The 21,512-nt window shown below is 33.8% G+C and overlaps 1 protein-coding gene and 1 pseudogene across 1 annotated transcript; both read left to right on the top strand.

Annotated features, from left to right (window-relative positions):
- The first annotated feature begins 7,242 nt into the window (after positions 1 to 7,242).
- On the top strand, positions 7,243 to 10,545 carry LOC132185185 (Cytochrome P450 superfamily protein). Its single transcript, XM_059598990.2, has 7 exons — positions 7,243 to 7,794; positions 7,925 to 8,074; positions 8,925 to 9,173; positions 9,360 to 9,525; positions 9,706 to 9,827; positions 9,999 to 10,126; positions 10,419 to 10,545. Exons 1-7 carry the CDS (start codon positions 7,243 to 7,245, stop codon positions 10,543 to 10,545), a joined length of 1,494 nt encoding a protein of 497 aa, XP_059454973.2.
- A 6,791-nt stretch (positions 10,546 to 17,336) lies between these two features.
- LOC148584588 (zinc finger BED domain-containing protein RICESLEEPER 2-like) lies at positions 17,337 to 19,642 on the top strand (annotated as a pseudogene).
- The last annotated feature ends 1,870 nt before the right edge of the window (positions 19,643 to 21,512 follow it).

Raw genomic sequence — 21,512 nt, forward strand, 5'->3', positions numbered from 1 at the left:
GCACCTCAATTTTATGTTTAATGAAATATATGCACCTACAAATATACACTTACGAATTTCATGTAATGACAACCATACCCATATATAAGCATCTCTTCCCAAACCTTCGATTTGTCCTTCTCGTTGCCGCGGTTGGAGCTGCTCCAGAGTGAGGGAGATTTAAGTAGAAATTGTTGATCCTGTCGCAGGTGAGTTATAGCTCCGTTTGATTTTGCTTTTGCTCATCTTTTTTTTTTTTTTTTTTCCTAATAAAACACATATCTTGACATTTATACTTTCAAAACACATATAGGAAAAATATAGACGAAGATCGAATAGTATAGAGAATAGAAGGGAAGAAGATAAAGGAGAGATAACTGGGTTTGCGAGTAATTAAAGGTTTTGGGCGTGCGTCATAGAAGAAGGGTTTGAGGGTGAGACAATGATAGAATGAGAGATAACTGGGTTTAAGAGTGATTGAAGGTTTTGGGCGTGCTTGATAGAAGATGGGTTTGAGAGTGAGACATGATAGAAGGGTTTTAGCATGGCTTTGAGCGTGAGACAGTGAAGACGAGCGTGCAGCATGGGGGAAATGTGCTGCATTGGGGCATGTGGGTGGGGGGAGGGGGGTGGTTTGCTGTAGTGGGAAACCCCCCACATGGGTTCTTCTGCCTAAAAAAAAAAAAAAAAACTCGGAAACACCCCACTGCAGCATGCTACATTTTTTTTTTTTTTAAAAAAAAAAAAAAAAAAAAAAAAATTGCCCTAATTTCCTGCATAATTATCCCACATGGGTTCTCTGCCAATATTCTCTGCCAAAAATATTGGTTCTTTGCCAAAAAAACTGCCCCAATAGCTTGCATAATTATCCCACTAGGCTAGGTGTGCGTTGGAGTGAGTGCAATTTACTGTCATAAGTGCAAATGTATGACATTTGTTTATTCTCCTTTGCAAAACTTTCCATAACATGCTCATTATATATATATGAAGCTTATGAAGGGGGAGAATGACAATGGCATGGGAAAACAATTAGTTCACGTGAATTATTTAATGTTTTTTCTGTTGCAGAAACTTGATTCCATTATTTTTTGTTGTTGCCCTTCTGTTTGATGGACATGCATATTATTCATGTAAATATGAATTTTTGCATTCTATCAGTTGATCACTTTAAACAAATTTTTAATTGTTAATAGTGTTTAACATATTTTTTTATTTATAATTTTATGAGCTTATTTATTGTGTGACAAACATGAGTAAAAAAAGTCAAAGCAACGTTGCTGCTGCTACTGCAAATACTCAGATAAATAAAGTAGTTTGGACTTAAAAAATGTTAGAAGATTATCTTGACATATGTATTACTGAGATTCATGCTGGTAACTGACGATGAACACATTTCAATAGGATAAGATGGAAAAATGTGATTGATAAATTTAATGAAAAATGAGTTAAAAAGTGTGTTAAATACTTTGAAGTGTTTAATACTTAAAAATGAAAAAAAAAAAAAAAATCATTACCAACCTTTAGGCCCTTATTGAAAAACATGTGATGATTTCACGTAAAAGGACATATATTTGGTGTCACATAATGATTTTTTTTTTTTTTCGGCCTATACTAAAAAAAAAAAAACATTACATGTCCTTTATTGTCATTTTTGCAATTAAAAACATTTTTTTAGTTTTGTTTCCAAACATCAGTAACATAAAAAAAACACTTAAGACATTCAGTTACCAAACATGTAAACAGCTTTTCAGTAATAGCACTTTTGCCAAAAGCTCACAGGCAATAGCTCTATATCCAAAAGCTCTATTTTTCACCGCAATCCCAAACAAGTTCTAAGTGGTAAGCTATTGACTCTTGGATTTGTTGCATCCAAGGCTGATCCATCATTGTTTATATATAAAACTGCATTTCTTATAGTGTTCATACTGATTTATGATGACGACATCATCATCACGACTTCAATTCTATTAGCCATTGATGATCTCCTACATCATCTGTGAAATGATTTCGTTGTCAAGGATCTTGGCTCCCTAAACTATTTTTTAGGCGTCAAAGTTCTTCAACTTCAAATTGTAATATTACTCTCTCAACGACGGCATATTTTAGACCTTCTCAAAAGCACGAATATGTTAGAGGCAAAACCAATTTCATCACCTATGTTGTTATCTCATACCCTCACGGCATTTGAGGGAGATCCAATTGAGGATCCATCTATGTTCAGAAGTACGGTTGGCTCATTACAATACTTATCACTTACACGACCTGATTTGGCTTTTCCAGTTAATCGTGTATGTCAATTCATACATCTCCCTACAAAACTTCATTGTTAAGCCGTGAAACATATACTATGTATCTCAAGCATACGGTGTCCCATGAGTTACTAATCACTCATAGTTCCTCTCTAATGTTACAAGCTTTCTCATATGCAGATTGGGTTGGACGCCCCGATGATCGTAACTCTACAAGTGCTTATTGTTTTTTTTTTTTTTTTATCTAATTTAATCTCTTGGTGCTTTCATAAGCAACGTACAGTGTCTCGTTCAACCACAGAAACTGAGTACAAAGCCCTTGCAAACATGTCGGCAAAACTCTCATGGATTCAGTATTTACTACGTGATCTTGGTATGGTACTTCAGTCTCCACCAAAGTTATGGTGTGACAATATTGGTGCAACTTATCTCTCTGCTAATCTGGTATATCACGCAAGAACGAAGCACATCGAAATTCATTTTCATTTTGTACGTGATAAGGTTGCAAATAAATCTCTTGAAGTTTGTTTCATTCCTCGTTCTAATCAATTAGCGTATGTGCTTACCAAGCTTATTGTCTCCACTAGATTTCAACTACTTTGTTCCAAGTTAAACGTGCATTATCCCACGTTGAACTTGTAGAAGGATATTGAAGCTACGCATGAAGTTAAACTACAATCCAAGTGCAACTCAAACTCAAGAGATAAGAATAAGAAGATAAATAGAAAATCAACTGTAATGTGATCATAAGTGTAGTGTGATAATGTTGATAAGCTAGAATAGAAGTAAGACTCACATACTTAACTTTACAGTTATCTTGTAATCATTATACATATGAATGAAAACCCAATCAATGGGTAAGGAGAAAATTACGTTAATTACGTGTTTCTACACTCTGAACGAGGACATCACTCAAAGAGCCCCTTGTATTCCTTTAATGCCATAAGAACACTTACATTGGTTTATATATGCATATTTTTATGCAAAATGGTTAATCAAAACTCACTTATCTAGTTTAGCTAGTAAGTTTTAAAAGACACCATACATCATATTATCTATATTTTTATCATTTAAATATTATTTTTTTATTTTTTTTTTTATAAGGGTTGTATTTTTCTTAAAGATCATATTTTTCAACTTTTGAGAAAAGAAAGATGTGGAGAAAAAAAAAATAATATATTAATAAGATAGATGTGTAAACAGTGCATACTACATATAGAGGTGCATTGCTATTTGACTGAATTCAATATAGAATATACCATTTTCGTCTCATAAAGATGGTATATTCTATATTTACAGGTTTTCGAATTACTACGTGAGCAGCTCTGGTAGAGGCCCAACTCCGGATCGTGTACATCAAGTTGATTGGATGCTTGGAAAATGTACGCAACATATATAATATTTTTCGATGAATCTTGCTGATATCATCTCAAAGATATATCCTCACCAATTCATCTTAGTTTCCACCCACAAATTGTTTCCCATCACCCAGAAAAACAAGAACTATGTGTCGACAAATGGGTATATATATATACTATATGGGACTGGGATATAAATTATAAGATCCCCAAGAAAAAAAAAAAAAAAATCTTGCACAGACCCAATAAATAAAAAATAAAAAAAAAGAAATAAATAACCAAAAATTAAAAAAGGCATGGAAGGCATAACTTGTAAAAATTACATTTGGTCTCAATCCATCTAGAAGAAATAAAAAAAAATAGAAATATAAATCTGTATGTATAGATTCTTACGTTTGTTTAATTTTTCCAAGCAGTGTAATCAAACGTCATCGTTTTAATAATTTTTTTAATACTCTGCAGATTCTCAGAAAACATACAATAAAATTAGAAATGTGAACAAGCATATATACATTTAGTCGTGTTTTATTTTTATTTATATATATATATTATTACTATAAGAATTAATGAGAAGGTGTTTCCTGTACTCTTTCTGACTTTTTCCTAGTGTGCCCCTTTGATAAAATAATTAATTTGATACAAAAACCAACAGCTGGAAGGGTAAATAAATGAATAGATTGAAATATGCTTGGCTGGCAGTGGCTGGCATGTTGTGATCTAGATATGAATCATTATATTATAGCTAATATTTATTTGGCAAAGTTGCGGCAGAAATTCAGGGCCTTAATTCTTGGAAAGAGCCTGAAAACTAGCCTTCAACTGCCTTTACATCTTTGACCTGATTAGTGGCTCCATAATGTACAACACACCTCTTGTCTTTTCAATATATGGCAATCACAGTTTTGTCCCCGTAAATTTGATATAAACCCAACATATATAAAAGTAGCCGATTATAGTTGAAATGTCTCATTCGTTTAATTAAATGTGTTCGATTAGAGTTAATCTATATTATCTTATATACATGCCTTGACACGATCCGAACTCGACACTCGACATTTAAGGTTGATAATTTTTGACGCGATACGCAAATTCCACATAAATCTAATACGAAATTAACGAATTAAGGTTAAGAGGTTTGATTTATTTAATAATCTTATATTCATGTTTCAACACGAATCAAATTCGACATACGAACAAGAATCCATCGACAATCTTACTCCAACCAAAAGGGATAAAACAGTCAAGGTGGGTTCATTTTGGTGGGTTGCTCGAAGTAGTATTGGTGATTAATTAAATTGTCCAAAGCCGCATCTCATTCTTGAGCTCCAAAACTGGTGGATGTGCTTGGTATTCAAAGGAATAAAGTTGACAAGTCGAATAATAGTATATTGCTTATAAATAAATAAAACACATAAAGAAAGTGAGTCAAATTAACTTGTGTGAACTTGATGTTGGTCATGAGGATATCTCTTTAACTTGAAGAGCACTCACCTGATTTTAGGCTTTTACAGTTGAAAAATACAGTTATAAACTTTAAATTCACCCAGAAAGGACTATTTTGGCACATAGTAAATAAACCCATCTCACTTTTCCAAGAATAAAACCTTTCTAAAGCTTACTACTAGAGTTGGTGGCCGGTTGGTTTCAGGGGCATTCCTACTAGGTTTGGATGATGCAAGGGCATGTGTTCGACTCTCGAATATGAAAATTTTCTTGCCTATTTGTATTATCTCACTTGAATTTTATTGATGCTCTGGTAGGACAGGCGATTAAGCTATGATTCGATTGGTTTTGATGGTGCACCTGTGCTTTTCGCTGTCTAAGTCCCTCTTGAGCAGTCCCCGCGGGTTGGTGCTTTCATGCATGGTCACACCTAGGTAAAATAATCACAATTGGTCTCTCCTTTCAACCTTTTTTGAATTAAAAATAAAAATAAAAATAAAAAATAAAAACTCTCTAAAGCTCATTAGGAAGATACAAATTATTACCATTTTTAGGAGCTAGGTCACGCTGTTTCGACAAGATCATGATATATTTCCCTTTGTAGATGTTGAAATTTCGCTCGATCTATGACGGATAAATGATCATCAGCTATCCTTCATAGCAAGGTATTTCAAGCTCTTTTCACTAGGGGTGGGCAAATTAACCGATTACCGATTACCAACCGATTGCCGACTTTAACCGAACCGACATTAACTGTAACCGATAGTTATCGGTCGGTAATCGGTTAAAAATTTTATACCGATAAGCTTATCGGTTGGTAATCAGTTGGTTAAAATTTTTTTATCGAAAAACCGATATGACCGATATGACCAATAAGCTATTTTAATTTTTAATTTTTTAGAATTTTATATTTATTATTGTAGTGGATCAATAAAAAAAAAAAATAAAAAAAAAATAAAAAAAAAGCTTCAATAAGGTATTTTAGCCAAAAATATACTCTAAAATAACTAATTTTTAATAAGCTATTTTAGGCTTTAGCCCAACAAAACATATTTGGACCTCCAAAACAATTAATTTTTGGCTCAATTAGCAACCAGTAAAAGCCCAATAAAAAGCCCAAACCGATTTAACCGACCGATTAACTGATTACCGATATGACTGATAATTTTCGGTTAACACTTCTTATCGGTCGGTAATTGGTTAGGATTTGGTTAAACGATAGCTTATCGGTTAACCGACCAATAAGCCCATTAACCGGTCCTAACCGACTGATACCCAGCCTTACTTTTCACCACATTATGTACATGGATAGAGGCAGAGTTTGGTATAGGAAGGGGCCAATAGGCAAAATATATATATATATTACCTTATAATTTTTTTTTTTTCCTTGTGTTGGGGGAAATGGCCTACACCGGCCACCCCCTAACCCCGTCACTGATTACGTATCTTTCCCTATTCTTTTCTTTAAAGGAGTTTCTCATCACCTTGTCTTACCAAGAAGATTGAGCTTACAAAAAGATAAAGACTTCTCTATGTGATAATAAAGTAATGTCACTCTTCACACATATTTTACACTGGTAACGTGACATGTAAAGTCACGTCAGTTGGTGTAATACATGAGCGTGAAGAGTAGCATTAGTCTTAATAATATTCTTTATATTTGAAGTAAACGTTCTCTTCCACGAGGAAGTTTTCTATATTCTTTTTTTAGCTAGATTAACAATAATCTTAGTATGCATAATAAGCTATAGTACTAGAAAGGTCATTCTCTTAAAGAACTGTGTTACTTACAGATGTGAACATAATATATATGTTGATCATATCTTGTAGAGAACGATATAATTAATTTTATATTTGGAACTTGATATATATATATAGTGCAATGACCAAGTCCCTAGAGTATAGCTTACAAAATATATTATAAATTAGGAAATCCTGCAACATGGCTCTACTATATATATATATATGTGTGTGTGTGTGTGTGTGAAACTTAAATTATGTCAACGAAGCTTCTCTGCATTTTTTTATTGTATTTTCAACCGGCAGAAATGCTGTATAAGCAATTTATAAATTAATATAACTCACTATAAATATGATAAGCTTTTCTGCTGTGAGGTTTCAGAGCTCTCTGATCTCTCTGATCTCTCTCTCTCTCCCTCTCTCCCTCTCTCTGTCTCTCTCTGCCATTTTTTTCTGAAAGAAAAAAAAAAAAAATGAGAGAAATATATTCAGGAGAAAGGGTTTTTATGGCTACAATGCTATTGTTCATTGTTTTTCTCACAAGAATGATATTTCAGATGAAGACGGCTGCAGAGAAGAAGAGAACACACAGGCTGCCGCCGGGAAGAAGAGGGTGGCCGGTTGTCGGCGACAGCATCAGCTGGTACCATGCTGTCGCGAGTTCTCATCCCCCCAGCTTCGTTGAAGAGCAGGTGAAAAGGTTTGGGAAGATATTTTCATGCAGCCTGTTCGGAAAACGGTCGGTGGTGTCAGCCGACCCGCGCTTCAACCGATTTGTAATGCAAAACGAAGGGAAATTGTTCCGGTCGTGCTATCCGAAATCTTTCAGAGATTTGGTCGGGAAAAATGGGGTGATCACTGTGCAGGGAGAGCAACAGAGGAAACTGCATGCAATTGCCTCCAATATGATGCGTCTGGATAAGCTCAAGTTCCATTTCTTGAAAGATATTCAGATGGTTATGCGTCAAACTTTCAGGAATTCCCACGAGAATCAAGTTGTTTTCCTGCAGGATGTGTGCCGAAAGGCAAGTGACTTTTGCATGATGCACGTTAATTATATTAATGGTTACATTATATATATATATATATATATATATATATATATATATATATATATATATTTATATATATAATTTTATTGGTTATATTATATAGGTGGCTATAAATCTAATGGTAAATCAGCTATTGGGAGTTAGAAGCGACGAAGAAGTAAATGAGATAGCTCAATTGTTCTCTGACTTTGTGGATGGCTGTCTATCTATACCAATAAACTTGAAGGGTTTTGCTTATCACACTGCCATGAAGGTAATTAATTATGAAAATACTTGTCCGATTGCTTAGGGGAAAAGGATTAGGAATGTTCACGTGACATGTTTTAAATGATTTATTTATGTTATATGTTTTTGGAAAATTATTATTTAAAATACATTACAATCTAAATATAAAATAAATATGATATATAAGTGTTAAGAATATATATTGATAGAGAGTTAATAAAATAAAAATAGTGACTCTGGAAGCTGAAGTAAAAAATTAACAAGTGACAGCCATTTCGTTGAGAAAAGCTTTAAAAATGCGTTCAAGGCCCGAGGTATACAATACAAGTGATGTTACAGGATCTTAGTTCTTATAGAAGCAATATTATAATATTGCTATATATATATATATTGAACTTTCAGTTCCAATACGAGCAATATAAATAAAAAATTTCAGAGATTGACTGTTAGATCTTTGAGATGACAAAAATATCTTTTCTATGTCTTTGGGAAAACTTCACTTTTTATCTTTTTGCGAAATATATTTTTAAAATTTTAAAATTTACAAATATTAGCGACCGCGCCAGACCTACGGTGTGGTCATGGGTTAATCATGAGTATTTTGAATATTAGTGACCGTGCCAGACCTACGGTGTGGCCATGGCCGGTCAATCATGAGTATCTTGAACATTTTAACAAAAAAAAAAAATAGTGAAATTAGAAAGGAAATACTGTATTTTAAAAAAACCACTTTATACTTCAAGGGGTGCAAGAGAAATTTCTCCTAAATCTTTTGAGCAATACAAATTTAAGAGAAAATGTTTCTCCATTCTATTCTCGATCATATATATATGTTTCTGAATTTTGTATGAATATTGTAATTAATATGGTTTGAACAGGCAAGGGAGAAAATCATAAGCAAGATAAAGAAGATAATTGAGGTGCACAGAGAAGCAGGTGCACCAGAAGGTGGTAGTGGTGTACTTGGAAGACTGCTAGAAGAAGAAGAAGAAGAAAGCTTACCCGACGATGCGGTGCCGGACTTCATTATCAATCTTCTCTTCGCCGGCAACGAAACAACTGCTAAGACAATGCTTTTTGCTGTTTATTTCCTCACTCACTGTCCCAAAGCAATGAAGCAACTTCTGGTACAATACAATAATCTTATAAATTCAAAACAAACATCATATCATAGGATTCGTATGTTTTGACTCTTTTTTGTTGCATTTATTGTCATTGTTATTCTTTATTTATATATACCTGCTATATGGAGAAATAACAAATCTATTATTGAAACATTCTAACATTTTTATCACATTTTCTTGCCTAAACAGGACGAACAAGATAGTCTGAGGAGTCGGTGTGATGGAGACGAACTTCTTACGTGGCAGGACTACAAAGCCATGTCCTTCACTCAATGTGTTATCGATGAAACACTTCGTCTTGGGGGTATTGCAATTTGGCTAATGAGGGAGGCAAAAGAAGATGTTAATTACCAAGGTAATTTCATTTTTATTTTATTTATTTCTATATATATATTGATTTTGAGTTTCTCTTTCTAGCTAGAAATTCTGTATTTTCTCAAACACATGAACCAATATGTCATGAAACATTTCCTCTTTAGATTTTTTTTTAAAAAAAACTTTTTGATATAATTTATGAATAATGTTGTATTTGCAGATTATGTTATTCCCAAAGGATGCTTTGTTGTTCCGTTTCTTTCGGCAGTTCATTTGGATGAGAATGTGTACGAGGGAGCTCAAACATTCAACCCTTGGAGATGGATGGACCCTCAAAATGAGGTTTGTCTACATATATAATATATTGGAATTACTTAATCTTGTCTTCTTCTCAAATTAATTATCCTTAATTAAATAGCAAAATAATAATAATAATAATAATAAAACAGTTGGATATTTATGCTGGAATATATTTTCCTTCAATTTAATTTAGCAACGAAATTTGAAATGAAGGAAAAGAGAAACTGGAGAAGTAGCCCCGTCTATGCTCCCTTTGGAGGAGGTGCAAGGTTTTGTCCAGGAGCAGAGTTGGCTCGCCTCCAAATTGCTTTATTTCTCCATCACTTTGTAACTACTTACAGGTTGGGAATCTATCTTTAATCTCTAATTAAAATTTTGTTACAAAGTGCACTTGGTAGTATGATTTTAAACCAAATTATAGAAAATGTAACGTTTGAGACTGTGTTTTTTAAAAACGTACTATTTTAAGTGAAAAACTACACTTTTAAAGACCAAACTGAGATTTCATCAAACGCTTAATTCCATTTTTAAATCATTCAAACCCAAAAGGATGAGTAATATTCTTTCTTTTACTCTATTTCAAAAGGTAAAAGGTGTAATACATTATATATATAATTTATTGGATGTTGTCAGGTGGACCCAACTTAAGGAAGATCAAATGTCCTTCTTTCCCTCGGCTCGATTGGTAAATGGCTTCCAAATCTGCTTAACTAGACGGCATGATGAACAAGCTAGCCAGATGAAAGTGAAAGATTTGTAATTTTTTTTTTCTTTTGAATTTTCATCATACCATATTACTTTTCAATGATTTGTAAATTCTGTTACTCAAACTCTCATCATAAACTCTCGTGCATCTTATAATATCCAGTAAAGAGTTTAAATTCATGTGCAAAAATTATTATATATGGATTATTGTACTGATCACTTAAAAATTGTCTTTGTTTTTGGGGAATGAGAGAGTGATGGGGTGACAAATAAAATTACTTTTCTAACTCATATAAGACTTTGGAAACATATATGCGACTGATTTGCCAACATGCTACTCTTCTTATTCCATATGATAAACCACTTTAATTTGTTCTAAAAGTTTATGATACAATGTAGCGTGTGCAAGGTTGAATCTGCCACTACAATGAAAATTGGTCTTTATTAGGCCTGTAAATGAGCCGACACACTCGACAGATCGCTCGATACCCGCTCGACTTAGCTCGACCCGAGTTCGAGCTCGACACTGTATTAGCTCGCTCGTTACTGCTGAAACTCGCTCGATTAGCTAGTGACACATGCCCGACTCGCTCGAGTAAGCTCGATGGGGGCTCGTGAGTTCGACTCGTTTAAGTCGAGATCGCCTGGCTCGCCCGTGCTCGTTAAGGGATCGTGAGCTCGAATCGTTTAACTCGATAATCGCCCGGCTCGCCCGAACTCGTTAAGGGATCGTGAGCTTGACTCGTGTAGCTCGAAAATTACCCGGCTCGCCCGACTTGTTTAGGGCTCGTGAGCTCGACCCGTTTTGTCATCCGACCCGACCCAACCCACACGACAATGTAACTAACAAAATAATTAAACATGTTATTAATCAATAATAATCATAACTTCAATATGTATACAATTAACTAATTAAGATGTAAGGCTATAGTGTAACTAATATTATATGGACTATGTTATTATTTATAGGTTTAATGTCCATTGCCCAATTCCAAAATAATAATAATAATAATAATCATATGTTCAATGTGTGTACAATTAACTAATTAAGATATAAGGCTATAGTATAAGTGTATAACTAACATTGTATATAGTATAGACTATGTTATTATTTATAGGTTTAATGTCCAATGTCCAATTCATAAGTTAATAATAACAATAACAATAATAATAATAACCATATTCATAGGTTCAATTAATTTGTGTACAATTAATTAATTAAGATCAAGGGTATGGTATAATAATGTAATTAACATTGTATAGAGTATAAACTATATTATTAGTTATAGGTTTAATGTTCAATGTCCAATTAATTAGTCAATAATAAAAATAATAATAACAATAATCATTATCATATTCATAGGTTCAATTAATGTGTGTACAATTAATTGATTAAGATCTAAGGGTACAATATTAGTATATAACTAACATTGTATATAGTATAGACTATGTTATTATTTATAGGTTATTTATAGGTTTAATGTCCAATGTCCAATTAATTAGTTAAAAATAATAATAATAATTATCATCTCATAGGTTCAATTAATGTGTGTACAATTAATTTGATTAAGATCAAGGGTATAGTATAAGTATATAACTAAGTTAGTGTAGAGTATAGACTATATTATTATTTATAGGTTTAATGTCCAATGTCTAATTCATAAGTTAATAATAATAATAATAATCATATTAATGTGTGTACATAGGTTCAATTATGATCAAGGGTATAGTATAATAATAATAATCATATTCATAATAATCAATTAATCATATTAATAATATTAATAATAATAATAATCATATTAATGTGTGTACATAGGTTCAATTAAGAATCTAAGATCAAGGGTATAGTATAATAATAATAATCATATTCATAATAATCAATTAATCATATTAATAATATTAATAATAATAATAATCATATTAATGTGTGTACATAGGTTCAATTAAGATCAAGGGTTACAAGGGTATAGTATAATAATAATAATCATATTCATAATAATCAATTAATAATATTAATAATAATAATAATCATATTAATGTGTGTACATAGCCTAGGTTCAATTAAGATCAAGGGTTACAAGGGTATAGTATAATAATAATAATCTGATAAAAGGAGACTTTATTGATGATCATTAATCATATTCATAATAATCAATTAATCATATTAATAATAATAATAATAATATTAATCTCAAGATTCTCAACCGTTTAGTATTAATAATAATAATTAGTATTAATAATAATAATAAATTAATAATCTCAACTCTCATTCTCTCAAGATTCTCAACCGTTTAGTATTAATAATAATGACTTAATTAGTATTAATAATAATAATAATCTCAACTCTCAAGAATCTCATTATCTCAACCGTTTAGTATTAATAATAATAATGACTTAATTAGTATTAATAATAATAATAATCTCAACTATTAAGAATCTCAACAGTTAGGTAAATTAGTATTAAATTATTAATGATAAGAATAACTATGTAGTACTACACTACTATGCACACACTGTTTCTTTAGCACTTTAGTTAATTGAACGGTTAAGATTTAATTTATATAAATTTGTATTTAATTTTAACGGTTTAGATGATTTATTGGATAACTAAAGAGACGAGCTCACCTGAAATTACCCACACTAGATTTTTATGATTATTTGAATTTTTGAAATTTTAGATATTTAATCATAGCGGTCCGATTCAATGTGATTTAATTTGAGCCGTTGGATTTAGTTAATGGAATACAGCTGTAATCCATTACGAAGGTGAGAGTTATATAGTGTTGCACATAACATTATGAGCCCACTAATCTAACGGCTTTGATTGAATGATAAAATAATGATTAACATAAATGGTCAAGATTATTTATTGGGTAACGTATCAAAAAGGTTTCACCAACACACACACGCGGACGATACACTCACTCTCGAAATCTCCCCCACGCATGCACGGTCTACGGGTCTGACAACATTTATGAGAGTCTTGGTTTGCACGCAATGGACGACAGCCGTCCAATTGTTTTTGATTTAATTTCAGCCATTGGATGATTGTAGTGGACGCCAGCTATTGGCCATTTCTCGCGTGGGATTTATTGGGTGCATCCAAATTTTTGTAAGCTTCCCCTGGATGAGATGATCGAACGACTTAAAACCCCCCATCGCACTCGAGGAATTCATCAACGGTTGTAATCTCGCACGCACGCACGGTCATCGAGACTGACAGTGTACCAGTCGTCTCGGTATGACCACAAGCCATCTCAGCCATCCAAAATTTTTGATGAAATATTGGCCGTTGGATGGGTTTAATGGAAGCCAGCTATAATCAACTTAATTGCGTGGGAATTATACGGTGTATCGCAAGCTCCGTAGGCATGGCATGAGTGCTTTGATCTAACGAGTGAAATTAAATCTTGATGATTTTTATAGAATCGACGGACTGTACTAAATAAGCACACCAGATCCAAATACAAACGGCAGCATGTGAATAATTTTTTGGTAAACTAAAGGTCTCGACACGTGGCACGCCCAAATCGAATTAAATAATTCTCTCTCCAAATCCAGCCGTTCATTTATTAAAATTTTTTATATTTTCGCAAATCTAACGGCTGGGATGTTGGGATTGAAACGGAGCGTTTCTAAAATCTAAACAAAACCAGAAACCACTAAGACACTAACCATTAGCCAGTCAAACACTCAAACTTCAAACCATCAGTCCATCACCCTCGAGTCCTCAACAGTTGACCCTCGTCACTCTCGTCTCTCACTGACTCACCCAGTCACCCTCGTCGCTCTCTATCTCTCTCTATCTCTCTCTTCATTCCAGTCTTTCCAGACTTCGAGAGTTCGAGTTACCAGTTACCACTACGAGTCTACGGCAATACCAGAGAGTTGTTTCTGGTTTGACGGACTGGTTTTAGGGCTAGATTACTAGGGTGATGGCGAGAGAGATGATCCATTGAATGCAGCCTGCTGTGAGCATTCAATGCATCTCCCATCATCGTTGGGGAGTTGAATGCACGCATTCAATCCTTCTCAACCCCCTCCCAACAACCCGTTCCTTTCAGATTCTCAATCGAGCCGTTGATGGATCATCTGATATTGATCTAATGGCGTTCTAAGCAGTCGTACTAGTTTTGTGAGAGAAACTCTCTTCAGATATCGCGTGACTCAAACCAGAAGAGGATACTAATTTTTCTCCTATACCGTCTAATCTCGCAGCCGAATCCCCCCTTTTTTTGTGTTCTTTCAATTTTTAATTTCTGTAAGTCTATTCATTCAACTGTTTGGTGACATTTTCAATTTTTCAGGTTATCTTCTCCAAGCCCTAGCTCATACCGACGGCAGAGACAAACATGATGGCTCTTGATCTGACTGTGACAGAAATGGCAATTGAGTATTGGGCTTTCTGTCATCATAGGTTTATTTTTTTATTCATTCCCAAGTCCCAACCCGGCAACCCCCCCCCCCCCCATCGCTCTTTTATACTCCGATATGAACCTATGATGCATGCAAGTCACTCTGGTTGTTCAGTTGAATAAGTTTGAACTTGTTTGCTCTGGCTTCTTGCTAAGTGCTAACAAGAGAAAAAGTTCTGACTTCTGAGAATCTGAAGAGCCTCTCTTAGTCTCTTCAGACTTCTGCAGTTCTGCATTTAAGTTATGTTTTTCTCCTGAACCCTAGTTCCTAACTATTTAAATTTTGGCAAGTTTTTTTTATTTATTCCGTTTATTATGTTTTGGCTGTTTCAAAATTTGGTATTTGGTAAACTAATGTTTCTAATATCTTAATTTCAGGGAGGAAGGTCTATCGAATTTGCAAGTTACAATCCGAATTGGATTTTGGAAATTGCTTGAGCCTTGAGGTTTTTAAAAAAACTTGCTATGTTAAATTTTTCTGTTTTCTGTTTATGGTTTGAACTATGGATACAAATGCATTCTGTTTTCTGTTTAGGGTTTGAACAACTGTTTCAACTTATTTTTTCTGTTTTCTGTTTATGGTTTGAACAACTATGGATACAAATGCATTCTGTTTTCTGTTTAGGGTTAGAACAACTATTTTCAACTTATTTTTTCTGTTTTCTGGTTATGGTTTGAACAACTATGGATACAAATGCATTATGTTTTCTGTTTAGGGTTAGAACAACTATTTCAACTTATTTTTTCTGTTTTCTGTTTATGGTTTGAACAACTATGGATACAAATGCATTCTGTTTTCTGTTTAGGGTTAGAACTTAGAACAACTATTTCAACTTATTTTTTCTGTTTTCTGTTTAGGGTTTGAACAACTTTGAATTATTTTCCTGTCTTCTGTTTAGGGTTAGAACAACTATTTCAACTTATTTTTTCTGTTTTCTGTTTATGGTTTGGACAACTATGGATACAAATTCATTCTGTTTTCTGTTTAGGGTTAGAAGTTAGAACAACTATTTCCAACTTATCTTTTCTGTTTTCTGTTTAGGGTTTGAACAACTATGAATACAAATGCATTCTGTTTTCTGTTTAGGGTTAGAACTTAGAACAACTATTTCAACTTATTTTTTCTGTTTTCTGTTTAGGGTTTGAACAACTTTGAATTATTTTCCTGTCTTCTGTTTAGGGTTAGAACAACTATTTCAACTTATTTTTTCTGTTTTCTATTTATGGTTTGGACAACTATGGATACAAATTCATTCTGTTTTCTGTTTAGGGTTAGAAGTTAGAACAACTATTTCCAACTTATCTTTTCTGTTTTCTGTTTAGGGTTTGAACAACTATGGATACAAATGCATTCTGTTTTCTGTTTAGGGTTAGAACTTAGAACAAATATTTCAACTAATTTTTCTGTTTTCTGGTTATGGTTTGAACAACTATGGATACAAATGCATTATGTTTTCTGTTTAGGGTTAGAACAACTATTTCAACTTATTTTTTCTGTTTTCTGTTTATGGTTTGAACAACTATGGATACAAATGCATTCTGTTTTCTGTTTAGGGTTTGAACAACTATTTCAACTTATTTTTTCTGTTTTCTGTTTATGGTTTGAACAACTATGGATACAAATGCATTCTGTTTTCTGTTTAGGGTTAGAACAACTATTTTCAACTTATTTTTTCTGTTTTCTGGTTATGGTTTGAACAACTATGGATACAAATGCATTATGTTTTCTGTTTAGGGTTAGAACAACTATTTCAACTTATTTTTTCTGTTTTCTGTTTATGGTTTGAACAACTATGGATACAAATGCATTCTGTTTTCTGTTTAGGGTTAGAACTTAGAACAACTATTTCAACTTATTTTTTCTGTTTTCTGTTTAGGGTTTGAACAACTTTGAATTATTTTCCTGTCTTCTGTTTAGGGTTAGAACAACTATTTCAACTTATTTTTTCTGTTTTCTGTTTATGGTTTGGACAACTATGGATACAAATTCATTCTGTTTTCTGTTTAGGGTTAGAAGTTAGAACAACTATTTCCAACTTATCTTTTCTGTTTTCTGTTTAGGGTTTGAACAACTATGGATACAAATGCATTCTGTTTTCTGTTTAGGGTTAAAACTTAGAACAACTATTTCAACTTATTTTTTCTGTTTTCTGTTGAGGGTTTGAACAACTTTGAATTATTTTCCTGTCTTCTGTTTAGGGTTAGAACAACTATGAATTATTTTCCTATGTTCTGTTTAGGGTTAGAACAACTATGAATTATTTTCCTGTTTTCTGTTTAAGGATACAACAACTATGAATTATTTTCTTGTTTGCCGTTTAGGCTTAGAACAACTATGAATTATTTGTGTGTAAAATTTTGCCATCTTTGAAATTTGAACATAGAAAGGTTGAAGTTGCTCATCAATTAAATTTTTTAATTAACAGTTATGGAGATTACGAGTCAGTCTATGGAATTGGAAGGTATTGAAGTTGATGTACTTGACGATACACGTACTGTGATCCCTACACCTGTATCTGTTGAGTCTGGTAGCACTGAAAATAACCCAAGCCAACCTGTTAACACTGGTTGTCCTATTGTTGTTGGGGATGGGGCTGGTGATGGGGCTGGGGCTGGGGGCCAAGGGGCTGCGGCTGGGGATGGGGGCCAAGGGGCTGGGGATGGGGATGGGGATGGAAGTGGCCTAAGTGAGAATGGACAATATCAAAAGAGGGAAAGGCAAAAGACTTCCAAAATCTGGAATGACTTTGTTTCAGTTACAATAGGGGGGGTTAAAAAATCACAATGCAATTGGTGTAAGAGATTGTTTGCTGTTGGAAAATCTAGTACTACCTCAACCCTAAATAGGCATTTGACTTCATGTGTAAGATATGTTGAGTTTAGTAGTTCAAAAAAGCAAAGTACTTTGTCATTTGAGCCTAGCAGTGACAATGATGGTGTGGGAAGTTTGACAAGTTTTAGTTACAAAGAGAGTAGGGTTAGGGAACTTGCTTCTCATATGGTGCTACTTCACGAGTACCCTTTTAATATGATGGAGCATGAACTTTTTAATAAGTTCATGAGGGCCTGCACACCCCACTGGAAAAAAATAAGCCGTGCAACCGTTATGAATGATTGCATTACCACTTACCAAAATGAAAAAAAGAAGCTGAGAACACTTTTGAAATTGGTTGACAAGGTGAACATCACCACCGATATGTGGACCTCTTGTCAAAGAGTGTCATATATGGTGGTGACTTGCCATTTTGTGGATTCAACTTGGTGCCTCCAAAAAAGAATTTTAAATTTTTGCAATGTACCTCCTCCACATTCTGGCGTTGTGATTGCTGATGCATTAAGGAATTGTTTTTCTGATTGGGGGATAGAGGATAAAATTCATACCATTACTGTTGATAATGCTTCAGCTAATGATTCTGCAATTAGAATTATAAAAGATGATTTTGAGTTGAAGAATGCTTTGTTGGTTGGGGGTAGGTTGTTTCATGTTAGGTGTTGTGCACATATTACAAACTTGTTGGTGCAATCTGGGCTTGCTGAAATTAGGGGTATTATAGATGATGTTAGGCAGGGGATAAAATATATTGTGGCGTCTGAAAGTAGGTTGAATGTGTTTAGTGAGATAGCAAAGAGATTGCATTTACCCTGTAAGAAGCTGATTTTAGATGTCCCGACACGTTGGAACAGCACCTATTTGATGTTGGACACTGCAATTAAGTTTAAAGAAGTGTTCCCTAGGTACCATAGAGTTGAGCAAGCATTTCAGTGGGTTGTAACTCCAGAACAGTGGGAAATGGTGGGTAATGTGAACCAGGTTTTGTCAGTTTTCAATGATGTAACCAATGTTGTTTCTGGTAGTGAGTACCCTACTGCAAATCTGTATTTACCTGAGGTTTGGAGGATGAAAGAAGTTTTGATGATCAAGTGTGATGATAGGAATGAGTACATGAGGTCAATGGCAAGTAGGATGATTGACAAATTTGATAAGTATTGGGGTGATAGCAATTTGTTGATGTCCATAGCTGCTGTCTTGGATCCTAGATACAAGATGAAGTTGATCAATTTCTGTTTCCCTATCATCTATCCTTTGACCGAAGCTTGTAGTCACATTAACAATGTGTTGGCAGTTCTGAAAGAGTTATTTGAGTCGTATGTTTCTGCCCATATGGCTTGTATATTGCAAGAAACTGCCCAACTTGCCCAAGTAAATGTTCCTTCTTGTTCTTCCTCAAGTGCAATTGTTGGAGATGTGGTGTCCCAAATTTCTGAAGGTCGATCAAGGTTTGCTGACCATATAAGAAGTAGTGACATCATCCGGCCCATTAAAACAGATTTGGATGTTTATCTTGAAGAGGATGTTTACATTTGTGGTAAGAATGAGAATGGAGTATATATGGAAACAAATTTTGATGCTTTGGCATGGTGGAAATGTAATGCCTTGAAGTACCGTATATTGTCTAGAATGGCAAAGGATATCTTGCCTGTTCCCATAAGTACAGTTGCTTCTGAATCCTCCTTCAGTGCTGGTGGTAGGGTTATTGAACCTCATAGAGCATCATTATCCCCTGACACTGTTTAGATGCTCTTATGTGGTTCAGATTGGGTGAGAGCACTTCATGGCATCAAGAGAAAATCTGCTGGTGATGTAAGTTTTGTTTCCAATTTATGTATTTAGACTATTTAGAGTTTTACTAAATTTTATTTATGTATGAATTCGCCATATTAAATTTGTGTTTGTTTTTGTAGAAATTGGTTGAAGTGGAGTTGCCTACAACTACAACTTCAACTACCTGAATGTGATGTGATGCAGAATTTCAGACAGGGAGTGTATTACTATTATAATTTACAATCTATTCCAGTCCTTTACTTCTTTAAGTCTGTAATTTGAACACTTCATTTTTGGTTTCAGTCTCCATTTGCTTATTAAGTCTGTATTTTGATAACTATGTTTTTATTTTGAAATGTTTGGATTCGGTCTCCCTTTGCTTATTAAGTCTGTATTTTGTTAACTATGTTTTATTTTGAAATGTTTAAGTGCCAATGTGCCATATTGTACTTTTGTTGGAAACTCTCTTGATCATTTGAGCATGTTGAGGTAATATCTTTCTTCCTTGTTCATTTAATTGTTTTCATTTTGCAGCAAAAATTTTATTTGAAAATTTGATTATTTGGACCTCCCTTGACTCGTTTATTAAAGGTCAAAGACTTTGTGTCTTTGACTAACTAGATGCAAGGGAGTAAAAATTTGCTAACAATATTTTTGGTTTGTTTGTGTTTGCAGTGATTATTCATTCATTGGCTCCTTGTCTCCGCTTTTAAGAAACTTCGTTAAAAGCTGCCACATTTTCATATGCTTGTTACTACTACTAGTTTGGTATTTTTAAGTTGTTGCATTTTATATACCTGAAAATATCTTAAAAATGTGCTTACAAATATCATATTTATTTCTTTATGCTACTGAGTTGTGATTAGTTGGATAGACATCATACACTGGTTTATGCAATTATGCTTATGATTCTGTGGTTGCTATCTGTTGAGAATAGTTGTGATGTACTCGTTTATAAGGCCCTAAACAGAAAACAGAAAAATTAGTTGAAATATTTCTGTTTATTTCTGTTTATGATTCTGTGGTTGCTATCTGTTGAGATTAGTTGTGGCTTGTCACTTGTGACTCAATTTCTAATTTGTTTTATGCTGCTGCTATCTGTTGAGATTACTTGTTTTCTTCAATTTTAAGTTGCTAGATTTGTAAGGCCCTAATATAATTGTCTAAGCTTGTAATTTTAGGTGTTTTTAATTTCTGCTTTAATGCTATTGTAATTTGTAAGTTATATTTGTCCTGAATTTTACATTGGTACTATTTGACAATTTGTCTTGGATATAACTTGTTAAGTTGTTATAGTGAATCTTACCTGATTTGTAATTGGCATTTTGGAATTACCTGATTTGTAATTGACAGTTGGAATTAACTTAGAAAATTTTGGAACTGTAAATGTGTTTTAATATAATTCTTAATTGTAGTAACGAGCCTTAAACGGGCCGAGCTACCCGTTTAAGGCTCAAAAGGCTTTCTAAACGAGCTCGAGTTCAGGCTCGGGCTCGATTTCGCCATCATCAAATTTATGTCTCTATCTCGAGCTCGAGCCGAGTCGAGCTAATCGAGGGCTCGACTCGGCTCGCATATTCCCATTACCGATCCCGAGTGCGATCCCGAGCGTGTCAAATACCCTAACGAGTCGGTCTTGAGCCGGGGTTTACAAGCTCGGCTCGAGCTCGAGATCGGCTCGATTCTAGGTCTGTTTCAATGAGCCGGTCCGAGTTTGCCAAAGCTCGGACCGGCTCGGCTCATTTACAGGCCTAGTCTTTATGGCGTTTTTTAACCTAGCATTTAGAATAGGACAGTGTTTTAAATATTTATAGATACTTGGTAATATTTTAAATGGGTTAAAGGATATTTTCTCCAGACTGGTTTGAAGGAAATTTTTGTCCTTTAGAATAAATGCCAGGTTTTATAAATTTTGGTGCCATATTTTTTTTAAACGCCAAATAACTACTTGGCATTTAGAATAAACGCCAAGTTATAAGGTTTTTTAGGCATAAGTTTTTT

The sequence above is a fragment of the Corylus avellana genome, chromosome 7 (genome assembly GCF_965113065.1).
Source record: "Corylus avellana chromosome 7, dhCorAvel1.hap1.2, whole genome shotgun sequence".
NCBI classification, from domain to species: domain Eukaryota; kingdom Viridiplantae; phylum Streptophyta; class Magnoliopsida; order Fagales; family Betulaceae; genus Corylus; species Corylus avellana.